Raw genomic sequence first — 22,489 nt, 5'->3', positions numbered from 1 at the left:
TTACATTGGGAATGGTAGATCTGGAGTCATACTACTTTCTCCATCTCCAGTGTTCTCCTCTGTCCTCTGCCCCCTAGACTAGTTGTGATAACCCCTACAGGGGCTTGCCTCTCTAGTTGTGAAACATTGCCTTCCCTAAAATGGATTCGAACTGATGACCTACTATAGAGGTGTAAGGTTGCTGCGTTCCACCCCAGGAGTTGCTGCATTTCAGGGGTGGGTGATATCTTTATATCTAGTCTGTGAAGCACTCTGGAATCCATCTATATACATGGTGCCACACAAACATATGCTAGACCTAGGTGAGTCTTAGAGAGTTTGAGACTCACTTTGGCTTATTGGTCAGTTCTTATTTTATACAGACTTGGCACAACCATCTCTAGGGATCCAGGCACAACAGTGAAGTCTAGATCCCAGATCTCAATCCAAACCAATTTTCTGAAAGTTCTGGGGTGTTTGGTTTTGGAATGCCAGTTAGAGCCCAAGATTATTTATTTTTATTATTTGCTTAGCAAAATTCTTGCAGTTTAAAGGGAAAGAGGCCCAAGTCATGAAGCTCACATCTGAATCAGAAACTGAACTTTCTCAAAGTTTGAGAGAAAACTGATCCAGGGTTCCAGATCCAGCCTGTCCCTAGTTGTGACGTCTCTCAGCGGATAGATCAGATTTGTTTCCCACAGGGAACTTTCACTGACAAGTGGGCACACGCAGCTGGGCTGCTAACCATATTTTCCCAGAATGCACAATTAACCCTTTTTGTAGCATACTGACTATGTTGTGTCTCTTCATCCCCTTCTTCCAGGTTTGGATGAAGAAGGAAGCCTCTATGTCTTCAAGGAGGAGCGCATGATTGAATTTGACGGGGAACTGGCTGCAGATGTCTTGGTTGAATTCCTCCTGGACGTAAGGACAGATAAGATCAGATCTGGGCAAATACTTCCAAAATGTTTTTACAAATATTCGCCACAAATGAGCTTCAGTCCTATTTGGAACCCCTTCTTGTCTGTTTTCTGCGAACATGCATACATATGATTTTCTTGTTTGAAAACTTCATGAATACTCCCCACCAAGGCTGACACCCAAAGTGTTCACATGGCCATCATGGAATCTCTTTGATTTTCCTCCTCCTGCTTATAAGATGTTCAGTCATCCAATCAGGGAGCAAGAAACAATGCCATGTGATTTAGGTGACCGGTCACACACCACAAATAGTGAATAACTAGCAAATGGGAATACATTTGAATAAAGTGATCATTGATTTAGAAGAAAGAACAAATTAGTTATAATCCAAGTGTGTTCATGGGTAATGTACTAAAAATAGCTCCGTGATTAAATTATTTGCTGACCAGTTTGCCCATCCCTAGACATGATCAGACATATGAAAACAATGAAATTGCACCAGTGTAAGTGAGAGGAGAATATGGTAAGTAGAACTTGGACCTATCAGGTTATGTTGTCTATTTCTGCCAGTGCACAAAGAGGTACTCGTGCCTGCTGAAAACACAGAAATTATGCTACTGGTCTGACAGATGCTCTCTATTTCTCTACCCTTATTCTTTATTACAAGGAGGGACATCAGCTTGGAAACAAGATCTTTGCTCTAGAGAAAAAATGTGGTCCTGCTCTATGTAGCTCCTTCAATCTGAAGAGCTCCAAGGCCTTTATCAGGGCTTGTGATTATTACTATCTACATTTTGCAGATTGGGACACTGAGAGATGACATGGCAGCCCTGAGCTCATCAGTAACCCATATCTCCAGTCCCCCCATATATTGCTGTAACCACTAGGCCACTCATTTTCTCATGAAATGCTGTCAAATCCAGCTGTTTATCCCCACCTGTTTAAAGATAAATCTGTAATGGGGGCTGGCAGCTAGTTTTCTGGAATAGCAGGAAAAACTCCATCTCTGCCTAAAACCAGCGTAAGTTACAGGAGACCAGAAATTGGTGGCAAGAGATATGGTGCAGGGTGTGGTTTATAACAGCTTACTGCATGGATGATAGTGACGCTACTTTTAATTTACACTAGTGTAAGTAAGACAAGACAAGGCCCACAATATGTGTATGCCACTTGTCCTCAGCTTCTCATCTGAAGGATGGCACATCTGTCAGTATTGTGCTGGGTTACTGGGTCAGTACAGACTTGTAGGGAACAATGCTGCATATTGGCTTCCCACCAGAAGGATGCTACTTCTGATATTGCTTCAGGGCTGGGCTCAGGGTAGGGATAGGGTCTCTGCTTTGGTGTGATAATGATTCTGTGGCAACGAACTATCAATTGCTGTTATAGGGTTCATATCCTCTGTCGGCCATCCACTAGAGGGCACTATAGTAACAAACACTGGAGCTGTTCTGGCTTTCCATCTAGTTTCTAGTAGGAGGTAGCAGACACACATGATGTACACCCAAGTGTCATTTATTATGCAGCACAAGTCGCTTAGTGTGATGTTTTGTTTGCTGTATTTTGACATGTGCATATAAAACATAGCAGTGACAAAAGAAAGCGAACAAAGATCTTCTCTTCTTTTAACAGGTGCCTTATAATAAAGAAAATCCTAAACAAACAAGGGACAAGAATGAAAGAAAATATTTAGTGTGTGAGCAGAATTGTCCCTAAAGAAAATGGGCCCAATTCTCCCTCATACAGGTTTTATACTGGTCTATCTCCATTGGTTCCAGTGCAGTCACTTCTGATTTACACCAGTGTCACTGAGACGGCCATCAGACCAATCCTTTCCTTGTCTGTGGCAGCTTAAGAAATCAAAGGCTGAGATCTGCATTAGACTTGGGTTTGAGCTGCAGACAGGTCTGGAACCCCTCCTTCCCCCAAGTTCTGAGGTGTCTGGATCTCCAGGTTTGATATAACCCACTTTACAGATAGGGTCAGCCATAAAATTCAGATCCAGATCCAAACTTTCCAGAAGTCCCTGGTAGCATTGGGCCTAACTCTGACTGGCCTTTGAAATTACATTGTCACCCAGCATCATTCATTTGTTTACAGTGTCTTCCCCCTTCAACCTCAACCATTTGCACTAAAGGAACTCAAATAACCTCATGCTGATAATCAATAATCAATAGTTTATTAATAATCAATAACCAATAATTGGTAGGAATTTTAACTGTGATTATATATTTAGTGAGAAGCGTTCTCTCCAGTTCAGATTAGTTTAATAATAACAGACCTCTGATAAGTCAGTTTTGATTGTATTTATTAATCAAACATTTAAGAAGGACAGTATATACACAGGGAGGCATACAATTACCAATAACCGTGGAAGACCTTCCCTGTACTTTCTAACAGCTGGCATCCAGTCTGCCAGTGATCTTACTTCCCCTCTGAACAATCACACCCTTGTTACCCTTATTGTGTATCATTCTGGTCTTTATCTAATTCCTCCTTCTGGTACATACATCTCCTTACCTTATTTCCAAGGTTCCCTGTTCCATTGCAACTCTCCAACTGTCTTATCACCTAGTGGCTGTTCAGTGAATATGCCCTTTTTTGGATCATTTCATCCGTTACACATCTTGCAGCCAGCATACTGTAAGAATAGATCTTAAAAATAGCATTCAAAATAAGCGAAGGGTTAGGTTACTGCACAGTAAAATTCCAATCTTTGTTAGATATCGTTATCTTAACTGCAAAGCACTATGGGAGTGTTGCTCCCAGGCAAACCTTAACATCTTTCTTGGCCTATCTTAAGTGTCAACACTCAACCTCATCAACAGCTACTCTCCCACCCAGCCTCTCTCAGCTGCTGATCACTCATCCCCCCCGCTCCCCCATAACACAAGGCACCCACCATCCTGCTTCCTAACCCTCATTCCCCCACCCCACCAGGTTCTCTGTGATCCTTTGGGCTGCTGATTGCTCCTTCTGTCTTCCCACAGCAGACCTATTCCTCACCCAGCTATCCTACCCTCATACAAACCCCCTGGAGATGTCCCATCCTGTGGCCAGGTCCCAAATTCTCCCTGTCCACCTCTTGTCTGTCAACCATTCACTTCCCTGGTCCAGACTTCTTTACTGACAGCTCTCTTTGAGGGTGCTCTCAGCCAACTCAACTCTTGGGTTCCTTGCCTCAGCGCTGGGTTGGGAACCTGCCATGGGGGTTGGGTAAGGTTCTGGCAGCAGGGAAGCAAGCTAAGACCTCCCCTTTAGGCCCTCTGTAAAAGTAGCTTGTAGGAGGCTGGTGCTGCAAACATAGGATTGCTTATCAAATACATTTGTCATGGCAGTTGCTGGAGGACCCCGTGGAAATCATCAACAGCAAGCTGGAGCTACAGGCCTTCGACCGCATTGAGGATGAGATCAAACTCATTGGCTACTTCAAAGGAGAAGACTCTGAACGTGAGATTGACCTGTTCCTTGCTCTAGTCTGGATGGGCTTTAGGAACAAGGTGGGGGATTCCTGATCAGGGATCTTAAGAGGGGAGGGTGTGCCACAGAGGGTCAAAATCTCTGCCAACAGGTGGAGGTGGGCTGAGAGCACCTGGAAATTTCTATCTGCTCTTTTCATTTGAGCTTATTCACATGTTAAATAAAACAGCAAAAACTGTATAGCAAAAGTATAGGTGTTCAGATCCTAATCCCACTGTAGGGTGGTAGGCGCTGCTGTTCTGGAACAAACCATTGGCCCATCTACTCTGGTTTCCTATCTCCCTGCCACAAGTCATCCAGCTAGTCCTGTATCCTGTCTCTAATAATGGTCCACAGCGGATGTTTCAGAGGATGATGCAAACCCTCCAAAACAAAGCACCTATCTGTGCAATGCTTATACTATAGTGAGAAGCTACTCTTGACTCCAGCCAGGGAGCTGATATCAGCAGTCATAGAGGAAACTCACCCTCTCCTCCACCCCCACAGTGAGAGCTAAGGGAGCTTGTATGGTCATCCAGGAACTCACTGAAATCATTAATACTAGTTCAGCGGAACAGGACTTTCCAGCTGATGGTACATTTCTCAGACCGAGCTGCAGCTTTGTGTGTGGGAGGGTGGCTGCGGGCACTCTTGTCATGGGTAGGAGTTGGGACCAGAAATTTACCTTGCCCAGTAGGGCTGCTTGGAAAAGTATTTGCATGGCAGCATTGCCTTCTGGGATCTGTAGTTTCCATGGGCTACCCTTCTACAAAGATACCTTGGGAACCTGCAAACATTTATACAAACTATAAATCAGCACTAAATAATTCTTCTTGGTAAGTCCAATAAAGATGAAAAAGGCTCAGTACTGTTATTATCTGCAATGTTCTACCCAAGGATCTCAAAATGCTTCACAAACAGCAATGACCTTAACTTCACAACCTTCCTGAGGGGTGGGTAAGCACCATTATCCCAATTTTATTGATGGAGAAACTGAGGCACAGAGCCGTCAATTGACTTGGGTAAGGCCACACAGCAGCTGAGCCAGGAATAGACCCCAGTTTCCTGACCTCAAGGCCTATTCCTTAGCTACAAAAACGTCCTCCCTTCCCTGCTACATATTAGCTTGAGTCCTCAGGTTCCTGACTGACAAGTTCCACTGGGTTTGTGTAGAGCACAGTTGGGTCAGATACCTTTGGGATCTCTTCTTTAACACTCTTTTCTGTCTTTTCTCCTTTCAGATTACAAGGCATTTGAAGAAGCAGCAGAACACTTCCAACCATCCATCAAATTCTTTGCCACCTTTGACAAAGGGGTAAGCATCCGGAAACACCCTCCTGAGAGCTCACAGTCTCCTTTCTGCACAGCCAAAGTGCATTCAACTTAGAGTTCAGGATTAGGCTAACAATGACTGAAATCAGTGAAGTTAAGATCAGGACTTTCCCAAAGCTCAGCAGATCGGGAGTTTTCAGTCAGGGTTTTGAGAATCTGACTCTAAATTTCATCCTGAGTCCTGATGCATTACTCTGCCTTGGCAAAGAAAATTCTCTTCTTACTGGAAATCAAGAGGGGCTTCTATCCCCAGCCAAACAAAGCAGTGACCGCTCTGATCTAGGTCATTGTCTAAACACAAAGCAGGTTCCAGAGACTGTTGGCTTCAGTGGGGTTAGATCAGGGATGAATTTGTCCCAAAGAGACAATTCTGCTAGAAGTCTCTGGCCTAAATTCAGCAGTGTACATTATACATCAGGTGGAAATTAGTCAGAAAACAGCGGTGACGTCATGTAGCTTGAACCAATTTGGCATTCGATGAGTGTATAAAACAAGTGTAACCTGCTCACTGGGGAGGGGGGGATTGATTCTGGGTTGCGTGTGTAAAGTGAACACTTTAGCTATAATTTGGTGGTTAATTCTAGTGCATGTGAAAAAAGTAGACCATCCTGATTCTCCAGTAATTTCTACTCCAGACATGCACACAGCAGTATCCTGGGGTGATAGGGGCAGTAAATGTAGGGGCTTTGCAGCCACTCACCCCTTTCCCTCTGTTCAGCACTTCCAAGTGTCATACATTGGACATGACACATGTCTCTGGCCCTCCCACTCTGTCATGCATTTCCTTAGCCCTGCTGGAATGATCTTCCCGGTTCAGCAGGGCTGCAGGGACCAAATGGCATTTCCCATGCAATGACTCCTCCTACTAAATGGGGTCAGCTGTGAGGCTGTCACTGAGGACAGGTTTCAGAGTAACAGCCGTGTTAGTCTGTATTCGCAAAAAGAAAAGGAGTACTTGTGGCACCTTAGAGACTAACCAATTTATTTGGTTAGTCTCTAAGGTACCACAAGTACTCCTTTTCTTTTTACTGAGGACAGGGAGACTGTCTCTCCTCCTCTCCCAGCCAGTGAGGATCCATTGGTAGCAGGGAGCAGAAGGTGGGTGAGTGGGATCACTCCTGCCCCGGTGCCTCTCTAGCAGGGACAGGTTGTGGTACAGGGGCAGGCTAGCAGAACAGGGGATGAAGCGAGATGGGCGCAGAGTGGAGACTGAAGGAGGGACGGGGACAGAAGGCAATAGGCTTGGAAAGGGACAAGGGCTGAAAGGGGAAGCAAGTTAATGGGCTGGGGCAGACGAGGGGTAATACAGGACTCTGGGGCAACTGTGAATAGCCTCACACATGGAGAGCAATATTAGACAAGAAGGTGCAGTAAGTATTACACCGTAAGTTGGCAGGTAAAACAGACTCAACTGTGGAGAGGCCCACCCCAAGAAGGGGAACATTTATCAGCTAGAGGACAAGAAGCACATGGAAGTTTTGCCTCCTCATGGATAGGCAGGCCATGCACATGCTGGCAATGAGAAGTGCAGTCTCTAGAGACAGACCTGGGAGTCAGGATTACTGTGTTCTGTTTGCAGCTCAGCGCATGAGTCACTATGAAATTTAGGCAAGTGTCTTCATCTCTCTGTGCAGCAGGTCTCCATCTGCAAAATGAAGGTAGTAATAATTAAATTACCTGCCTCCCAGTGGGTGTTTGTAGAAAGTGGTGGGTGTACAGCACTTAGAGACATGTGGATGGGAAAAGGGTTATAAAACACAAAAGAATATTCTGCTTATCAAAAACCCATTCAGTACCCATCTCTGCAAATGCAACAGCTTGCGATAGTGCTTCTAAGATCTAGAGATGGTCCCATATGTAAAATTTGGTTCCAGATCAGGGTTTTGAACACTTCAGGTTTTAATTTGTCCGTATTATAAGGATAAAGGCCATTGCTGCAATTCAGATGCAGATCCTGGTTTGGATTTGAAAACCAAAGGGCGAGACGTGTGGGCCCAGTTCTGACACAGTGTTTGAGGCCATTACTGTAGAAAGCAGTATTGGCAAGGGAAGGACTGAGCTACGTGTGCGACAGATGCCCACTACAAGGTGTGCTCAGAGGACATCATACTCACCACTCCTCTGCAATGGGGAAGACATTTGCTAACTCAGGTGGGTATGTCAGACCTATTCACTTGTAACTTCTGTGATTGCCACAGGTTGCAAAGAAACTAGCTCTGAAGCTGAATGAGGTGGATTTCTACGAGCCATTCATGGATGAGCCAGTTCATGTCCCCGACAAGCCTTACACGGAAGAGGAGCTGGTTGAGTTTGTGAAGGAGCACAAAAGGTACATAGCCTGCTGTTCAGGGACTGGCTGGCTCAGGCAGTTGGGACTGGCCTAGGAAGCCTGTCACCTCATGGTTGCTGGTGCCAGCCCAGACCATCTCAATAGTAAGTGAAGGTTACTACCATCTGTTAGCTGTCCAGTGGCCTATGTGACATTAATTTTGTGAGACTGTGCCTAATTCCTAGTGTACAGGTTACAGTGCCTCACAACCAGGCATTCTGAGCTAAGGATTGAATGGAGACTGAACTCCCCTCTTCTTCCCAGAGGTGGTCCCTCTAGGTCAATGGTTCTCAACCCGCAACCCATGGGCCACTTGCAGCCCAATCAGCACACAGCTGTGGCCCATGTAGATGTATAGGTAGTATATATATTGTGTGGATGCGGCCCACATAACACATAGAGAGCTGCCTATGCAGCCCACAGTGGTAAATAGGTGGAGAACCACTGATCTAGGTCCAGATTGAGACATACTGATAGCAGAGTGTGGAAAGCATGCACTGCTCATGCAGTTCCTTCCTTTGTGGAGAAATAGAAGGCCTCATTCTCCAGGGCTGTCAAGGCAGCACTAAATGCAGTCCAACCCTACCCCACCCCTGACTATCTTCTGCTCCTGATGTTAGAAGTGACCCATCAGCACGTGTACCGCGCTAAGACCAGAGTGCACTCTTTGAGGTGGGATAAGAGGAACAATACTGTACGGCGTGCTTGTTCTGAGTTGGCTGATGAAGGAAGCTACTTCATATGTGGTTATATTGGGCCTGGTCTGGAAAAGTTTCCACTCAAGTCAATGCAAATTGTGGGTGCTCCATACTTTTTGGGATCAGACCAGCTTTATATTTGACTAGGGATGGGGCAGGAAGAAAAAAAAAACCTGGTAGCCCAAGATTCTGTATATGACTAATGAGGTTATTCCCATCTCAGGGGTTAAATCTATGTATGCACCTGCCTGTGGGACAAGGTGAATATGCACCTTTAAACATAAAGTGCAATGGAGTTCAGAAAGGGCATCGCCCCACACATATAAATTGCTTTTCCCAGCAGTTATACGTATCCAAATTAATCTAATAGGCTATCAAGGATCAAGAAAGGATTCAAGGAAAACATGCAAAAAGAAAAGGAGTACTTGTGGCACCTTAGAGACTAACCAATTTCGTAAATGGGATTAGATTGATGATTTTTGCTCACACACATGTGGTTAAACTCATTATGAAGTTTAGAGTCAGGAGGGAATTGCCCCTGGATGTGTGGGCAAAGAACTCAGAGATGGTTTCACTTTCCTCGGGAATGTTGAGGGGAGCTTCAGTCCATCAGGTAGGCTCATCCCCGTCATCAGTGTCCTGCTGTTCTTGGACTGATGTGGGAGACTTTGACCTCAGCTCTTCCTGTCTTTTTCAACACGTTCTTTCCATCAAACAGCAGGAACAGGAGGCTGATTAAACACTCAGACAAATGCCAGGCCCTGAGGTTCTCCATCTGCTGCTAACCATCAGCAATGAAAAGGAAAATCTCTGAGCCTCACAGATTGCAAGATGATACGGCAGGTTTGGCAGGAGGTGGGGGATGACTGATGCCATCTGCACCCAGGATAAGAAGGGCGGGGGGCGGGGAAAGAGGTTTAATGAAATCATATATCTGTGAAAATCCAGCCCATCAAGATCCTGTTGTGTCATGTAGAAAATCTTCAGTTCCTAATGACGTGTTCCTAGCAGCTCATTTTGAGCCCCTCACAACAGACAAGCTCTTCCTATCCTGCTTCAGGACCTGGGCCATACAGCTACGTAAAACAAAACTGGGAGGTGCATTTAGCTGGAAATGGAAATGACCAGGCTGGTATGGAACATGAGGTTAAGTCAGCAGTTGACTCTGATGAGGAGTATATCACTTCCTCGCCAACAGATGAGGTACAACCCCCTCCCAGCTGAAGATGCATTTCTCACTCCTCCCAGTTTGCCATCTCTCAACCCTTCAGAAGTACCCTAATCTGGCCTCTTCTCCTTTTTGCTGGTTCCCTAAATCTCCCAGCTACTGCCTTCTGTAGGTTCCTGCCATTTCTCTGCTCGACTCCTATGCACCTCTCCTTCTATCTAATCCACCTGCCATTTGATCGTTTCTCGGTGGTCAAGTCAGCAACTGGTAACAGAGAGGCAGGTTGCACAGAGTTCAGAAAGGGAGTGTGGCAATGGATAGAGGGGTCATGTGGGAGGACAACATGTTTATGCAGAAAGAGTGTGTTACACTAGTGCCTGCTACCTAGCATCTACAAGTCCCTCAGACATTTTGTTGTTGGGAGTTCTCCACTCGGGAACTAGCCAGGTCCTGGAATCACTGTTTTGTATTGGTGCCATGGCATTGTAGAAAGTTGTCAAATGTATAGAAGCAACCACTCCCTCTCATGTGCTATGATGACTCTTCAAGGGCTTTCCTCCATCTCACAGCACATCTTAACTAGGTACACACTCCACCCTGTGGTGAGGAGTTGGTGAATCACAACTTTGCCACCCTCCCAGAGCATGCTGCTGTGATTTCACCCCAGCAGTGAGAGAAAGGAGAAAGTGGGCTAGGAAACAGGGATGTGGAGATTCAAACCCCAAAAGAAGAGTAGGAAAGGAATAGCAGAGAGAGTCTGTAGTGAATCCATGTGCTGCAGGCAACAGGCATAGTTAGATGTCTTCAGGTCAGCAGGACCTGGTGAACTGCATCCTAGAATACTCAAGGAGTTGACTGAGGAGATATCTGAGCCATTAGCAATTACCTTTGAAAAGTCATGGAAGACAGGAGAAATTCCAGAGGATTGGAAAAGGTCAAATATAGTGCCCATCTATAAAAAGAGAAATAAGGACAACCTGAGGAATTACAGACCAGTTAGTACCTGGAAAGATAATGAAGCAAATAATTAAGCAATCAATTTGCAAACACCTAGAAGATAATAAGGTGATAAGTAACAGTCAGCATGGATTTGTCAAGAACAAATTGTTTCAAACCAACCTAACAGCTTTCTTCGAAAGGGTAACAAGCCTTGTGGATGGGGGGGGGAAAGCAGTAGATGTTATATAGCTTGATTTTAGTGAGGCTTTTGATACTGTCTCACATGTCCTTCTCATAAACAAACTAGGGAAATACAACCTAGATGGAGCTACTATAAGGTGGGTGCATAACTGTTGGAAAACCATTCCCAGAGAGTAGTTATCAGCGGTTCACAGTCATGATGGAAGGGCATAATGAGTGGGGTCCTGCAGGGATCAGTTCTGGTTCCAGTTCTGTTCAATGTCTTCGTCAATGATTTAGACAATGGCATAAAGAGTATACTTATCAAGTTTGCAGATGATACCAAAGAGAAGGTTAAGGGGTGATTTGATCATAGACTTTAAGTATCTACATGGGGAACAAATATTTAATAATGGGCCTGTCAATCTGGCAGAGAAGGGAATAGCATGATCCAATGGAGGGAAAATGAAGCTAGACAAATTCAGACTGGTAATAGGGCGTAATTTTTTAACAGTGAGGGTAATTAACCATTGGAACAATTCACCAAGGGTCATGGTGGAATCTCCATCACTGACAATTTTTAAATCAAGATTGGTGTTTTTCTAAAAGATCTGCTCTGGGAATCATTTTGGGGCAGTTCTATGGCCTGTGTTATACAGGAGGTTAGACTAGATGGTCACAACAGTCCCTTCTGGCCTTGGTATCTATGAATCTATGAAATGAGAGCAGAATTTGACCCTTCTGTCCACACCCAGAAGGGGCCTAGAGAGGTGAATCCCACTGGTAGGTACCTGCTTCATGATTGCCTTTTCCATTCACACCAGCAATATGAATAACATGCCTGCATCCTAAGAGAAGGTGCTTTTGTTCTTTTCAGAGCCACCCTGAGGAAGCTGCGTCCAGAAGACATGTTTGAGACCTGGGTAAGCACACAAGGGAGGGAAGTCTTTAGTCCCTTGAAATCTTTGAATGAGAAACAAATCTGCTCTGGCTCATGAATTGCTACAGAAAAGCTCCAAGCTGTGATGATTAGACAGCAGCATTATCCCCCAAAGCCTCTGCAGCTTTACAAGCACATTGAGTGATTATGCAGCAGGGAAAGCTTCATCCATAGCTTCCAGTGTGTAAAGTTAAATCACATGCTTAAGTGCTTTGCTGTTTGGAGCTAGACTGCTGAACCAGGGCCAGAATCAGGGATAATGGTGTTGAATGCACAGTGCCGAGGAAAATCAAAACATAATAACTATAACAATCCATCTGCTTGCATAAACTGGTCAAATGGCACTCTGGGTCAAGGTTTAAAGAAGCAATTTCCCAGCACCTTAAATAATTGCATCTTGGAACAGCTGGTTCTAGGGTACAGAAGAGGAGAAGATATTCTCAGTTCAGTGTTAAGTAATCACTCTGGCTGGTTCAAGAGGTAACAATATTAAGTCTATAATGGTGACTACAATATACTCATATTCAACATCCTTGGGTAAGGAATCATCTATTCACCTGTAGTGTTCACAGGGTTAATTAGATAGCTCAGCCACATAGTGTTGTTTCTGGATGGCTTATGGAACTTACACAGCATGAATTGTGAATGTTACAACAGAATATCCCATTTGAAATTCAGGCTGGAATAGTTAGATTAGTCACATGAGTTACAGAAGAAATTGTACATTGATTGTAATAGGTACAGTTTGAATGAACTGCAGGTAAAAGATTCTGAAGAAATTCACCAGAAATTTGAAATGTAAGAACATAGGCAAGAATTCCGTGTTCTGTGAACTGGGGGAAAGTGACAGGTTTCAGAGTAGCAACCGTGTTAGTCTGTATCCGCAAAAAGAACAGGAGGACTTGTGGCACCTTAGAGACTAACAAATTTATTTGAACATAAGCTTTTATGAGCTACAGCTCACTTCATCGGACATTCATAGAATGAATTATTTGCTGCAAATGACTCAGCTCTAATAAACATGAGTGTGACACTGAAAGCCAGTCAGGAGCTCCAATTGTGTCCTGCAGTCCGACAAATTCACTTTAATATTATTCATTCATTGTGTTTCCACTCATGGTGCTTTGCAGACATTGAAGAAGATACAATTATTTCTCCAAAGAGCTCAGGACCAACATTTACAACAGTGTCTGCTTGGCTGCCCAACTTGAGACACCTCGGGCCTCTGATTGCAGGATTAGTCCTTGAGACAATAAGGAAAGAAATGATGCAACAAAACCTTGAAGATTGAGTCGTTTAGGCTTTATGTCTTGTTGGACCCAGGGTTTTCATTTATTTTTTAAATATGGTTTTGATATACTGGGTTAAATCCTGGCTCCAGTGTTGTTAATGGTCATTTTGTTTTATCATTGACTTCAATGGAACCAGGATTTCACCCATAGTGATTTTGATTTAATATTAAATATGTCATAAAATAGTCTTGAAAAAAGCATGGATTGTCAGTGGTGGAAAGTTTGCTTAGTAAACACAGTGTTAAAATACAGGGTTTACATCCATTAAGGTAAGGAGATTTTTATGCACAAGATATGAGGAGCTCGATTCTGATCTGAGTTACCCAGGTGTAAATTCAGAATAGTCACAGTGACATCACTGGAATTACTCCAGGTTTACACGAGTGCAGCTGAGATCAGAATCTGGCTCCATTTGTCTAAGGAGATGTAGATTTTTTTTTAGTCTGTTGTGCAATGATCTTGCTGGCAAATGTAAAGGAAAAACAAAACTGTAGGCTACTCAATCTGTTTGTGGTCTGATTTCTGTAGCAAATCTGCCCTAAGTGTCCCTGTGAAAATGGGAGTCCCCAAAGAAGCTAGGACAGGCCTGACACCCGCTCTTGTTTTTAAAGATAATGTTTTCCACTTAATCTTTTAGCTTGTTTTATTTTGTTGTTGTTGTTTTTAGTTTTTGATAGTGGTTTTGTCACCTCTGGGCTCAAAGGGGAAAAGAAATTAGCATTTAGATGGGAATTTTTTCTTGCATTAAAATCAATTGAAATGGAAACTGGCATCGGCAGAGGATGAAGAAACCGAGGCTTTACCGTGGGATAATTCTGAGACGACTTTCATAGCAGGTGCACAATAAACAGCCTGGCTAATACATTGGCTTTTGCCAATGTCATTAGCCAAGCCCTACTCACAGCCCCACAGCTTTCATGGAGCAAATAACCCAAGCCCCTCACATCAGCCTCATCTAACTCTGTCAGATCTCACAAAGTCACCCATCTGAACCCCTTACCTCTCACCCACCCCATCTGAGCTCCTTCACCTCTCACCTGCCCTGTCTGAGCCCCCTCACCTCTCACCCACCCCGTCTGAGCCCCCTCACTACTCACAGTGACCCCCCTCCAAAACCTTGGGCTCTTCACCCCTTACAGAGACTCATTTGAGCCACTTCATTTCTTCCATTATTGGGAGAGGAGGAACACCAGCTGATGCTATTGGCATCACGCACCAGCCCAGAAGGGGCATGTCTGTGTGGGGGTGGGGCATGGCCATCACCCTGCACACTGACAGCAGGGCACACTGACACTGCACACTGACACTGGCAGCAGGGAAGCATTTTGGAGAGTTCAGGCTCCAGCTAGTGTAGAAAGACCCTGTACTCACCTGGCTCTCCACAGCAAGCCATGGGGCACTAGGCCTTCTACAGGAACAATGCCTCTCCACCACTGCCAGGCCCGCAGGCCCATCCTTATCGCTCTTAGCAACTGTGTCCAAGCCTTGCAAAGTGCTCTCTTCCTCCTCCTTCTCTTCCCCCCTTCCAGCCCTAACCCTTGACGTGGTGGCCTCCTCCTCCTCTTTCACAGCAGATCCCATCCAATGCTGTGCGTTACTCCACAGCAACTCCAGCCAAACTCTTCCTTGTGGTACCTATCACCTCCACATCTCCACCCACCTAAGCCCCACCCTCTAATGTCACATCATAATTCAGACCTCATCTCCAACAGCAACCCGCACTCAAGCTGCCCCATCACCTCTCAATGCCCTCTCCTCCTCTCTCCTGACCAGCCAGTAACAGTTTTCTTGTCCACAGGAGGATGACCTGGATGGAATCCACATTGTGGCCTTCGCCGAAGAAGACGACCCGGGTAGGAGGCCCTTCCTTACCCCCACATAACTCCTGTCTCTCCCCACACCTAGCTGGAAATCTATCAGATCAGCTAGGATCATCTTTGACTTGCATTATGGTTACCTGGTATGAGCCTCACACATAGGCCCTCTTCTCAGCCCCAAGGACTTACACCTTGTCATCCCTTCTTGCAAGTTGCTTTTCCTGCAAGAATCCTCCCTCCCAGCCTCGGAGTGTGTTAGTTACACCATCTTACACTCTGTTAAACTGACTCCACATCTTGGAGACACCTTCTCCCCCTCCCAATCCCTTACCAATCCCAATCCCTGCATGGAGCACCTCAGGATCTGTGCTGATTCTAAAGGGAAGTCTGTCTCCCCTTCACTAGTGCAGCCACGAGGAAGCGTCGCCCAGAAGAAGGTGTGTCTGTTGCTTTGCAGTTCAGTTACCATACCTTACCTGGCATGAGAAAGTTTCCAAAGCAAATGCAGTCTGGCAGTTGGCAAGCCTGTCAGACCAGTTCAGCAGGGCCTGCCTCCATCAAGCAGCGAGAACCCCACACGCAAACTGGGAAAAGGGAGACAGGTCCTGCAGGGATCTGGAGTCAGGATGCTTGTGTGAACTTTTAGCCAGAGAATAAGAATAGCCTCAGCAATTATATCAGTTAGGATTAAATTGCAAAGAATATCAATCGTCATGCTCCAGAGCTTAAACTGTGACCAGCTGGGGTTAGGAAGAAATGTACCCCTCTGTGTGGTCAGCATGGCACAGACAGGAGATTCGTGAGGGGCTTACATCTTCCTCAGAAGCTTTTGACTCTGGCAGCTGTTGGAGATAAAATAATATTCTGCATGAACTATTAATTAGTTTGGGATGGTAGTTCCTAGAGTCCTACTGCACAGGCTGAGTGAGCAGAGGACGGGATTCAGGACCGTTAGGTTTTTGTCCCAATTCTGCCACTGACTTGTTGTGTGATCTTGGGTGAAGCACTTAGGATGAGATCTTCAAAAGTGCCTTAGTGATTTAAGAGCACGAGTCAGTGGCATTTGTGGTCCTAAATCACTCGGGCATTAGTGAAAACCCCACCTTTCACTCGCTTCATTTTGATATCCTTGGAGGAAGGCTGCTAGAGAAGTGCAAAGCATTGTCATGTAGCAGCCATCATCATAAGGAATGGAGGTTAGCTAGAAATTTTTTAAATAAAAAGGAGCCTTGTACGCCATCTTTAGCCTGGACATTGCAACAAAACAAGGAGCGTGTGTCGGGGTGCTTGTTTGAGAGACTGGGAGGTTCACATATATCATTTCAGATGGCTTTGAGTTCCTGGAGATTCTGAAGCAAGTCGCCAAGGAGAACACCGACAATCCTGACCTTAGCATTGTGTGGATCGACCCTGATGACTTTCCTTTGGTGAGTGGCGGAGGATCATTTCCCTCCTTGGCTGGTGTGTGTGTGTGTGTGTGTGTGCACTCATCCTACCAGAGAACACACAGAATGTAGAGGAAGAGAAGAGAAGATATGGGAGAAGTTGAGACATAGCATGGCAAATTGGGAACTAACCAGCAAGGATCCACCTCAAAGTCAAATCTGCATGACAGTGCTGGAGAAGAAACTGATCTGGTGTTTCCACCATTAAATGGGTGCTGTTGGGACAGCCCACTGGTTAGCATTTTACACTGCCACACAAGAGAACCCATCTCTGATTTCCAGGATTAGACTGATTGCTGGATAGCTTGTTCTTCAATAGCCAGCTGGCTGTGTTAATATGAAGTGGTTGTTTAAACACATTTGTCTTAGCTTTTTTTCCCCCCCTGCTGCAGCTCATCACCTATTGGGAGAAGATCTTCAAGATCGACCTATTCAAGCCACAGATCGGGGTGGTAAATGTCACAGATGTGAGTATGACAAACACAGCAAATCCAGTAAGAATTTGAGATGCTAAGAAGGACAAGTCCTAAGGCAAAATCCTGGCCCTGGTGAAGTCAATGGAAGTTTTGCCATTGACGTCAGTGGAACCAGAATTTCACCCCGGTGAGCAGAGCAAATGCTAAGCCACAAAATTTACATTTAGATCTGGATTTTCAACACTTCAAAGCGCAGGAAAGTTCAGATCCAGTTTCGGTTTGGGCTCAGTTCTACTACTGAGTCACTTGTGGGCTACCTCTGGCCAATGCACAATTGTTCCCTTCAGACTGTTCCCCAGTGCTTTATCCAGTTTAATTTTAAATGACTCGTACAATGAGGTTTTCATCACTTCCCCTAAGGTCTTCCCTAGTCAGTCACTCACAGTAGGGTCTTATTTGCATGGAATTCTATAGGTCTCAGCAGAGAAACAGAGCAGCAAAAGATAGCTTAGGGACTGAAAGAAGGAAGAGGCTAGTTGCATGGCAAAACAAGAAGGGCACAGTTTGACTGTGCGAGGAAAGACGGTCACTAACAAACAGTGAGCAGCTGCACAGATTAAAAATACAGTAAGAAACCAGAAGGATGCAGTATAAATTGACAATGGTGAGATCTTCATGGAAAGAATATTGAATATCAGGGCTTGCTCTAGGTTTCCAGCCCACTGTGAGACCATTGTGTTCAGTGGCACTATGGAGAATTTGATCACAGGAATAGCATGGTGTCAATGGATGTATCAGTCTTCGCAACCATGAAACAGATGAGGGTGAACTCATGTACTTAGACCACAGCACTGGGTTTAATGCACAGGGAGCAGAACGGCTCCATAAGCAGGTGCCGTTCTTACATAGGCACCTGTCTGACGATAACCACACTATCATATTCTCTCTGAGTTCTTTTAATGGAATTTAATTAAGCCTCACTTTCCCCCAGGCCTTATGCAAACTCTGAGTGTAGACACTCCTCCCCAACTGCACGCTCCCTGGAGTCTAAAACCAAAGGCCCTTTTCTAGCCACTACACCGCTCGATCACAAAACCACTGAGGGCTCCTGTACGGCTCGAGCTGCAATGGGGCAGAGGAGGAAGAAAGGCATAATTCTTCTCGGTGCCTAGGCTAGGGAAGCCCTTGTCAGACCTGTTCAACAGGTATATCCAATACATTCCACCATGCAGCCATCCCAGCGCAGAAGGGACACAGCTCTGGCTTCACCCAGCCCAGAAACACAGCCTGGGCTTCTAGTACTGCCGTCAGCACTAACCAGCCCTCCCCGCTTCATGTTCCTAGTGACGAGAGCCACGGTGAGCCTAGCCCTGGGGAGGGTGCACTAGACCAGAGGAGGGAGGGAGGTTCCCTGAGTCCCTCCCCATCCATGCACATGATCTTACATTGTTTCACGTGCATGCACAATATAACAAAAGCTAAGCAGCCCCTATTGCACTTCACAAACACATGGAATTTTCCTACCAGGTTGGCAATTGTTTCTAAGTCATGCCATTGTGTTACCATGGAGAGTGCAAATCAACTCAAAACATACCCATGTAACCAATGCAGTTGCTGAGAGGTGCTGAGTCCTAACTCACAGTGGAGTCCAGGGTGCTCAGCACATCCCAGGATCAGGCCCTGGGTGACTCAGACTTTGCCATTGTGCTACCTGCCTAGGTTTTATGAGCAGTAAATCTTGCCATTAAAATGCTATTGTTTCCATTGTGTTGTACCAGGCTTGTGGGGGACTAATGTCAGGTTGCAAATTCCCTATATATGTATTGGTCGCCAGGCTAGGGACGCAGTCCTGCTTCCAAGCAACAACCAACCAGAAGGAACAGTCAGGAAAATAAAATGCACGTAACATGCCAAATGGCAAGACAATGGAGAAAAAAAAAACATTTTTCCTCATTCTGACGGCAACGTCGAGATTATCTGAGAACATCTAACACATACTCCAGATTTACAGGCTTCTTTCCATGGCTGGATTCTGTGAAATGTAACCTTTCATAACCTTAAAAAGGAGCTGTCTGGAAACACAGCAGCTTGGAAATCAGAATTCCCTCAACTATGTAAATACCATAACATGGAGTCTGGATTTAACAACCCTTTTTGTGTTTGAAATTTTGTTAATAAAAAATCTGAATGTTTAATTTGACCTCAGAGGAGAGGAGGGAGAGACTTCAATGGGCTATGTCAATTTCCACCAGCTAACGATCCAACCCTTGGGGGGGTCTATTCCTGGCTCTGCCACCTACTTCCTCTGTGACCTTGAGCAAATCCAGAGGTTATCTCGAGATCTTTCAGAAGAGGTGGATCCCATCATTTGACCATGGCTTTGCTACCGTTTTCTTTGTAAACGGGGCTAGATTGTTGATCGTAGGGTTTATGAGAGTTTTAGTTCATTCTCCTAAGTGTGGTTTCCATTTATCTAGAAGGGTGTTCTGAAGAAGGTGCATGTTGGTGCAGTGTAAGAAAAGAAAAATGGTGGGCCTGATTCCGCACTGCAATGCTCCAGTGTGACAGTGATGTAAATCCACTGAGATGGAGTGATACAAAATGGAGTAACACAGTGATGAATCAGGCCCAGTGAATACACAGACACATTTTCCTTAACTTCAGAAGGAGTAGCCTCTCTGTTCCCCTCATGTCTCTAGAAATCCGCCAATAAAAGTACCATTGGGTTCCAGGTCCCCACTGCCTATTCTCACTGTGGCGGTGTAGAAGCCTTGCCACTGTGGATTGCAATATACTGCGGCTATATTTTCCACACAAGCAATGAGTCTGATTCAGCTGTCTTTACTCACAAGAGTAGCCCTCATTCACCCAAACAGTGCCATTTCATTCAATGGGACTACTCGCAGGGCATCAGGATCAAGCTCTGTATCTCTTTTGATAGCTTCCTGTTTGATAAAGGAAATACTTGGGGATCTAAGCCCTCCCTGGAGGCAGAAATGTGGCCAGACATTTTATCAAAGCTTACATCGGGACCCCAGGCAAATTAGGTCCCTCAGGCAAGGAAAGACTTTGCTTTGGAGATTTCACTGCTCCAGTGCCTTTCAAAGCATGAATGAACAGTGTCATTATCCCTGCTTTACAGCTAGGGAAACTCCATGGTCATGCAAGGAATCTATGGCTAAACAGGGAACAGAGCCCAGGTCACCTGAGTCCCCTCCCACTAGACCATGCCTCCTCTCACTACTCCATAACTTTATTTTGTACAGTGTCTTTCATATCGACAGAAAGCCACAGTGGTTTGCAGCTTTAAATGGTGTGAGCAGAGAGAGAGAGAAGAGTTTAAGACATACAGACAAGGGGGATGGGCAGTGTTTTCTGCAGATTTGGAATGAACTGTGGAGTCAGTGAGGCAAAGAGGTGTTATGGGAAAAGGCTCTTCCAGATGGCAAGAGCTGCTGTCACCCCCAAGAGTGTCCCTCCAGACTGTGTGATAGGCCAGAGAGGGTGCCGGCAGGAGAAGAGTGGAAGGATCAGGGAGATGAGTAGAGATGACAAGGTCTGGAAAGTCCAGCGGAATAAATCCACAGAGAGAGTTGGAGACAAAGAGGGGAATATGAAACTGCATTGTGAAATGGGCTAAAACCAGTGGAGCTACGTCCCTATGGACTATTGGCTAATATAATTAGCTAGCTGGTCCAATAATGAGAAAAATGTGATCAAAATACATGCTATTACCTGCCCAGTTCCTAACAGTCAGTTTAAGAACATGATCAGTTCCATGCAGTACATCTGTTACAATCTTTGGCCATGTCTCCACTACCGGGACTATCCCGGCATAACCCAGCCTACAGCGATACAAGGGGTCTTTCTGTTAGTGTAGGATCACCACCACCCCAAGTGACAGTAGCTAGGTCTTCTGTCACCCTCGCTGGATCTACACCAGGGGCCAGATTGGTATAGCTACGGTGGGTGGATTTGTCACAACCTTGAGTGACGTAGCTATGCTGACCTAAATTTTAAGTGTAGCCCAGGCCTTAATAAAGCAGCATGGAGTCCCCCCTGTTAGAAAGCAGGGGGGCTAATCCTGCCAGCTCCTACCTGACACATGAGCTAATCCCACCACACCCAGTTAGAGAAACGAGCTAATCCTACCCCCTCCTTGAAGAGGTGAAGTAATCCTACCACCAGCCAGTCCCCAGCAGGGAGGTGCTCTGATTTCTTGCTGTGTTATCTGTTCCTTCAGGCAGACAGTGTTTGGATGGAAATCAAGGATGATGATGACCTGCCCACAGCGGAGGAGCTGGAAGACTGGATAGAGGATGTGCTCTCTGGGAAGATAAACACGGAAGATGACGACGATGACAACGACGACGATGACAATGATGATGACGACGATGACGACGACGACGATGATGATGATTAGATTTGATTCTGTACAGTTTGTCTTCCGGACAGTGAGCCATTTTCACTTGCGGCAGGTTGCTGTGCCTCCTAAACGGCTGTCCCGCCTCCTCAGCCTTATGAAGACTGTTTCCAGTGGTCACAGAACACCCATCTCCTCCTCCTTTCCCATCCCTCCTGCTCCCCACGCCAAAAAAACACCTTGGCCTGGTTTCCAGAGGTTCTGCACACCCCCAGCTCTCAGTGAAATCAGCGACAGCTGCAGATGCTCAGTACTGCTGAAAATCAGGCCTCATCGGTATGGACAACAAAAATCTGCAGGGAATTTCCCCTGACGTTTTTGTGAGTTACTGCTGGGTAGTGGGTAAATGGTAGAGGGCCTTTCTTCATGCCACCAAAGGGCATGGGGAACTAATTTCTATTGCCATGATAATTGGCCTCTTACATTTTAAGACCTAATCTCATTGTAAGACATCAGGAAGGTCACTGAAAAATATTGCCAATCTCATTAAACAAAACATCCTTCACATCTGCTCAGCTAAACAGCACAGCAGAGACCACAGTATCCCACAAACTCTGCTCTGGGTGTCTGGTACTTCTTCACTGATGACATCATAAACACCGTGGGGTGTTTTGTTTTGTTTTTTAAGGATGGTAGTTAAGATCTCAATTATCTGTATAATGAAAGAATATTCCCTTTGTGCAGAGCTGTGCAAAAAAATTGCACCCAAACTCATGAAACCTGCCTGGATTGGTGTGTCACTGCAGGCTCCAAACTCAGGCAAGGTTGGTAAAAGCGTAGAAATCCGGATGGGTCAGAACATCAGGTCTGAAAGCTCCTGAGGAGTTCAGATCAAGGTCTGAATCCAAACTCTGAGGTTCAGACCCAATGGACTGAAATGAAACACTGATTCCTGACTCTAGAGCTTTGAGATAATTCAGATCTGAACTCTACCACTCTGATACATCTGTATGATGGGTGGAACCAGAGCACTATATACGACCTACCTGAATTTTGGGGAAGTTTGCATCCACATCTGAATCTGGATCTGAACTTTCTGGCTTAGGCCCATCTCTTCTTTTAAGGGATCCTTAGCTGATTTATTGTTGGGCATTGAGATCACATGAAATACACAACTGGAAATTACATACAGAGGCTCACCCTGCCACACG

At 45.3% G+C, this 22,489-nt stretch overlaps 1 protein-coding gene across 1 annotated transcript in view; it reads left to right on the top strand.

The window, feature by feature from the left end:
• The window catches only part of CASQ2 (calsequestrin 2), a 44,956-nt gene extending 23,606 nt beyond the window's left edge, over nt 1–21,350 (top strand). The window contains exons 3-11 of the mRNA XM_073329003.1: nt 803–903; nt 4,239–4,350; nt 5,601–5,674; nt 7,890–8,020; nt 11,883–11,928; nt 15,036–15,090; nt 16,381–16,481; nt 16,892–16,966; nt 21,159–21,350. Of these exons, the coding sequence (XP_073185104.1) occupies nt 803–903; nt 4,239–4,350; nt 5,601–5,674; nt 7,890–8,020; nt 11,883–11,928; nt 15,036–15,090; nt 16,381–16,481; nt 16,892–16,966; nt 21,159–21,338 (875 nt within the window). The 3' untranslated portion in view covers nt 21,339–21,350. The remainder of the gene's footprint in view (nt 1–802; nt 904–4,238; nt 4,351–5,600; nt 5,675–7,889; nt 8,021–11,882; nt 11,929–15,035; nt 15,091–16,380; nt 16,482–16,891; nt 16,967–21,158) is intronic.
• The last annotated feature ends 1,139 nt before the right edge of the window (nt 21,351–22,489 follow it).

Source organism: Lepidochelys kempii, chromosome 1, assembly GCF_965140265.1.
Source record: "Lepidochelys kempii isolate rLepKem1 chromosome 1, rLepKem1.hap2, whole genome shotgun sequence".
NCBI classification, from domain to species: Eukaryota; Metazoa; Chordata; order Testudines; family Cheloniidae; genus Lepidochelys; species Lepidochelys kempii.
Note: the sequence above shows the minus strand (reverse complement) of the source record. Positions and strands in the feature narration are given on the sequence as shown.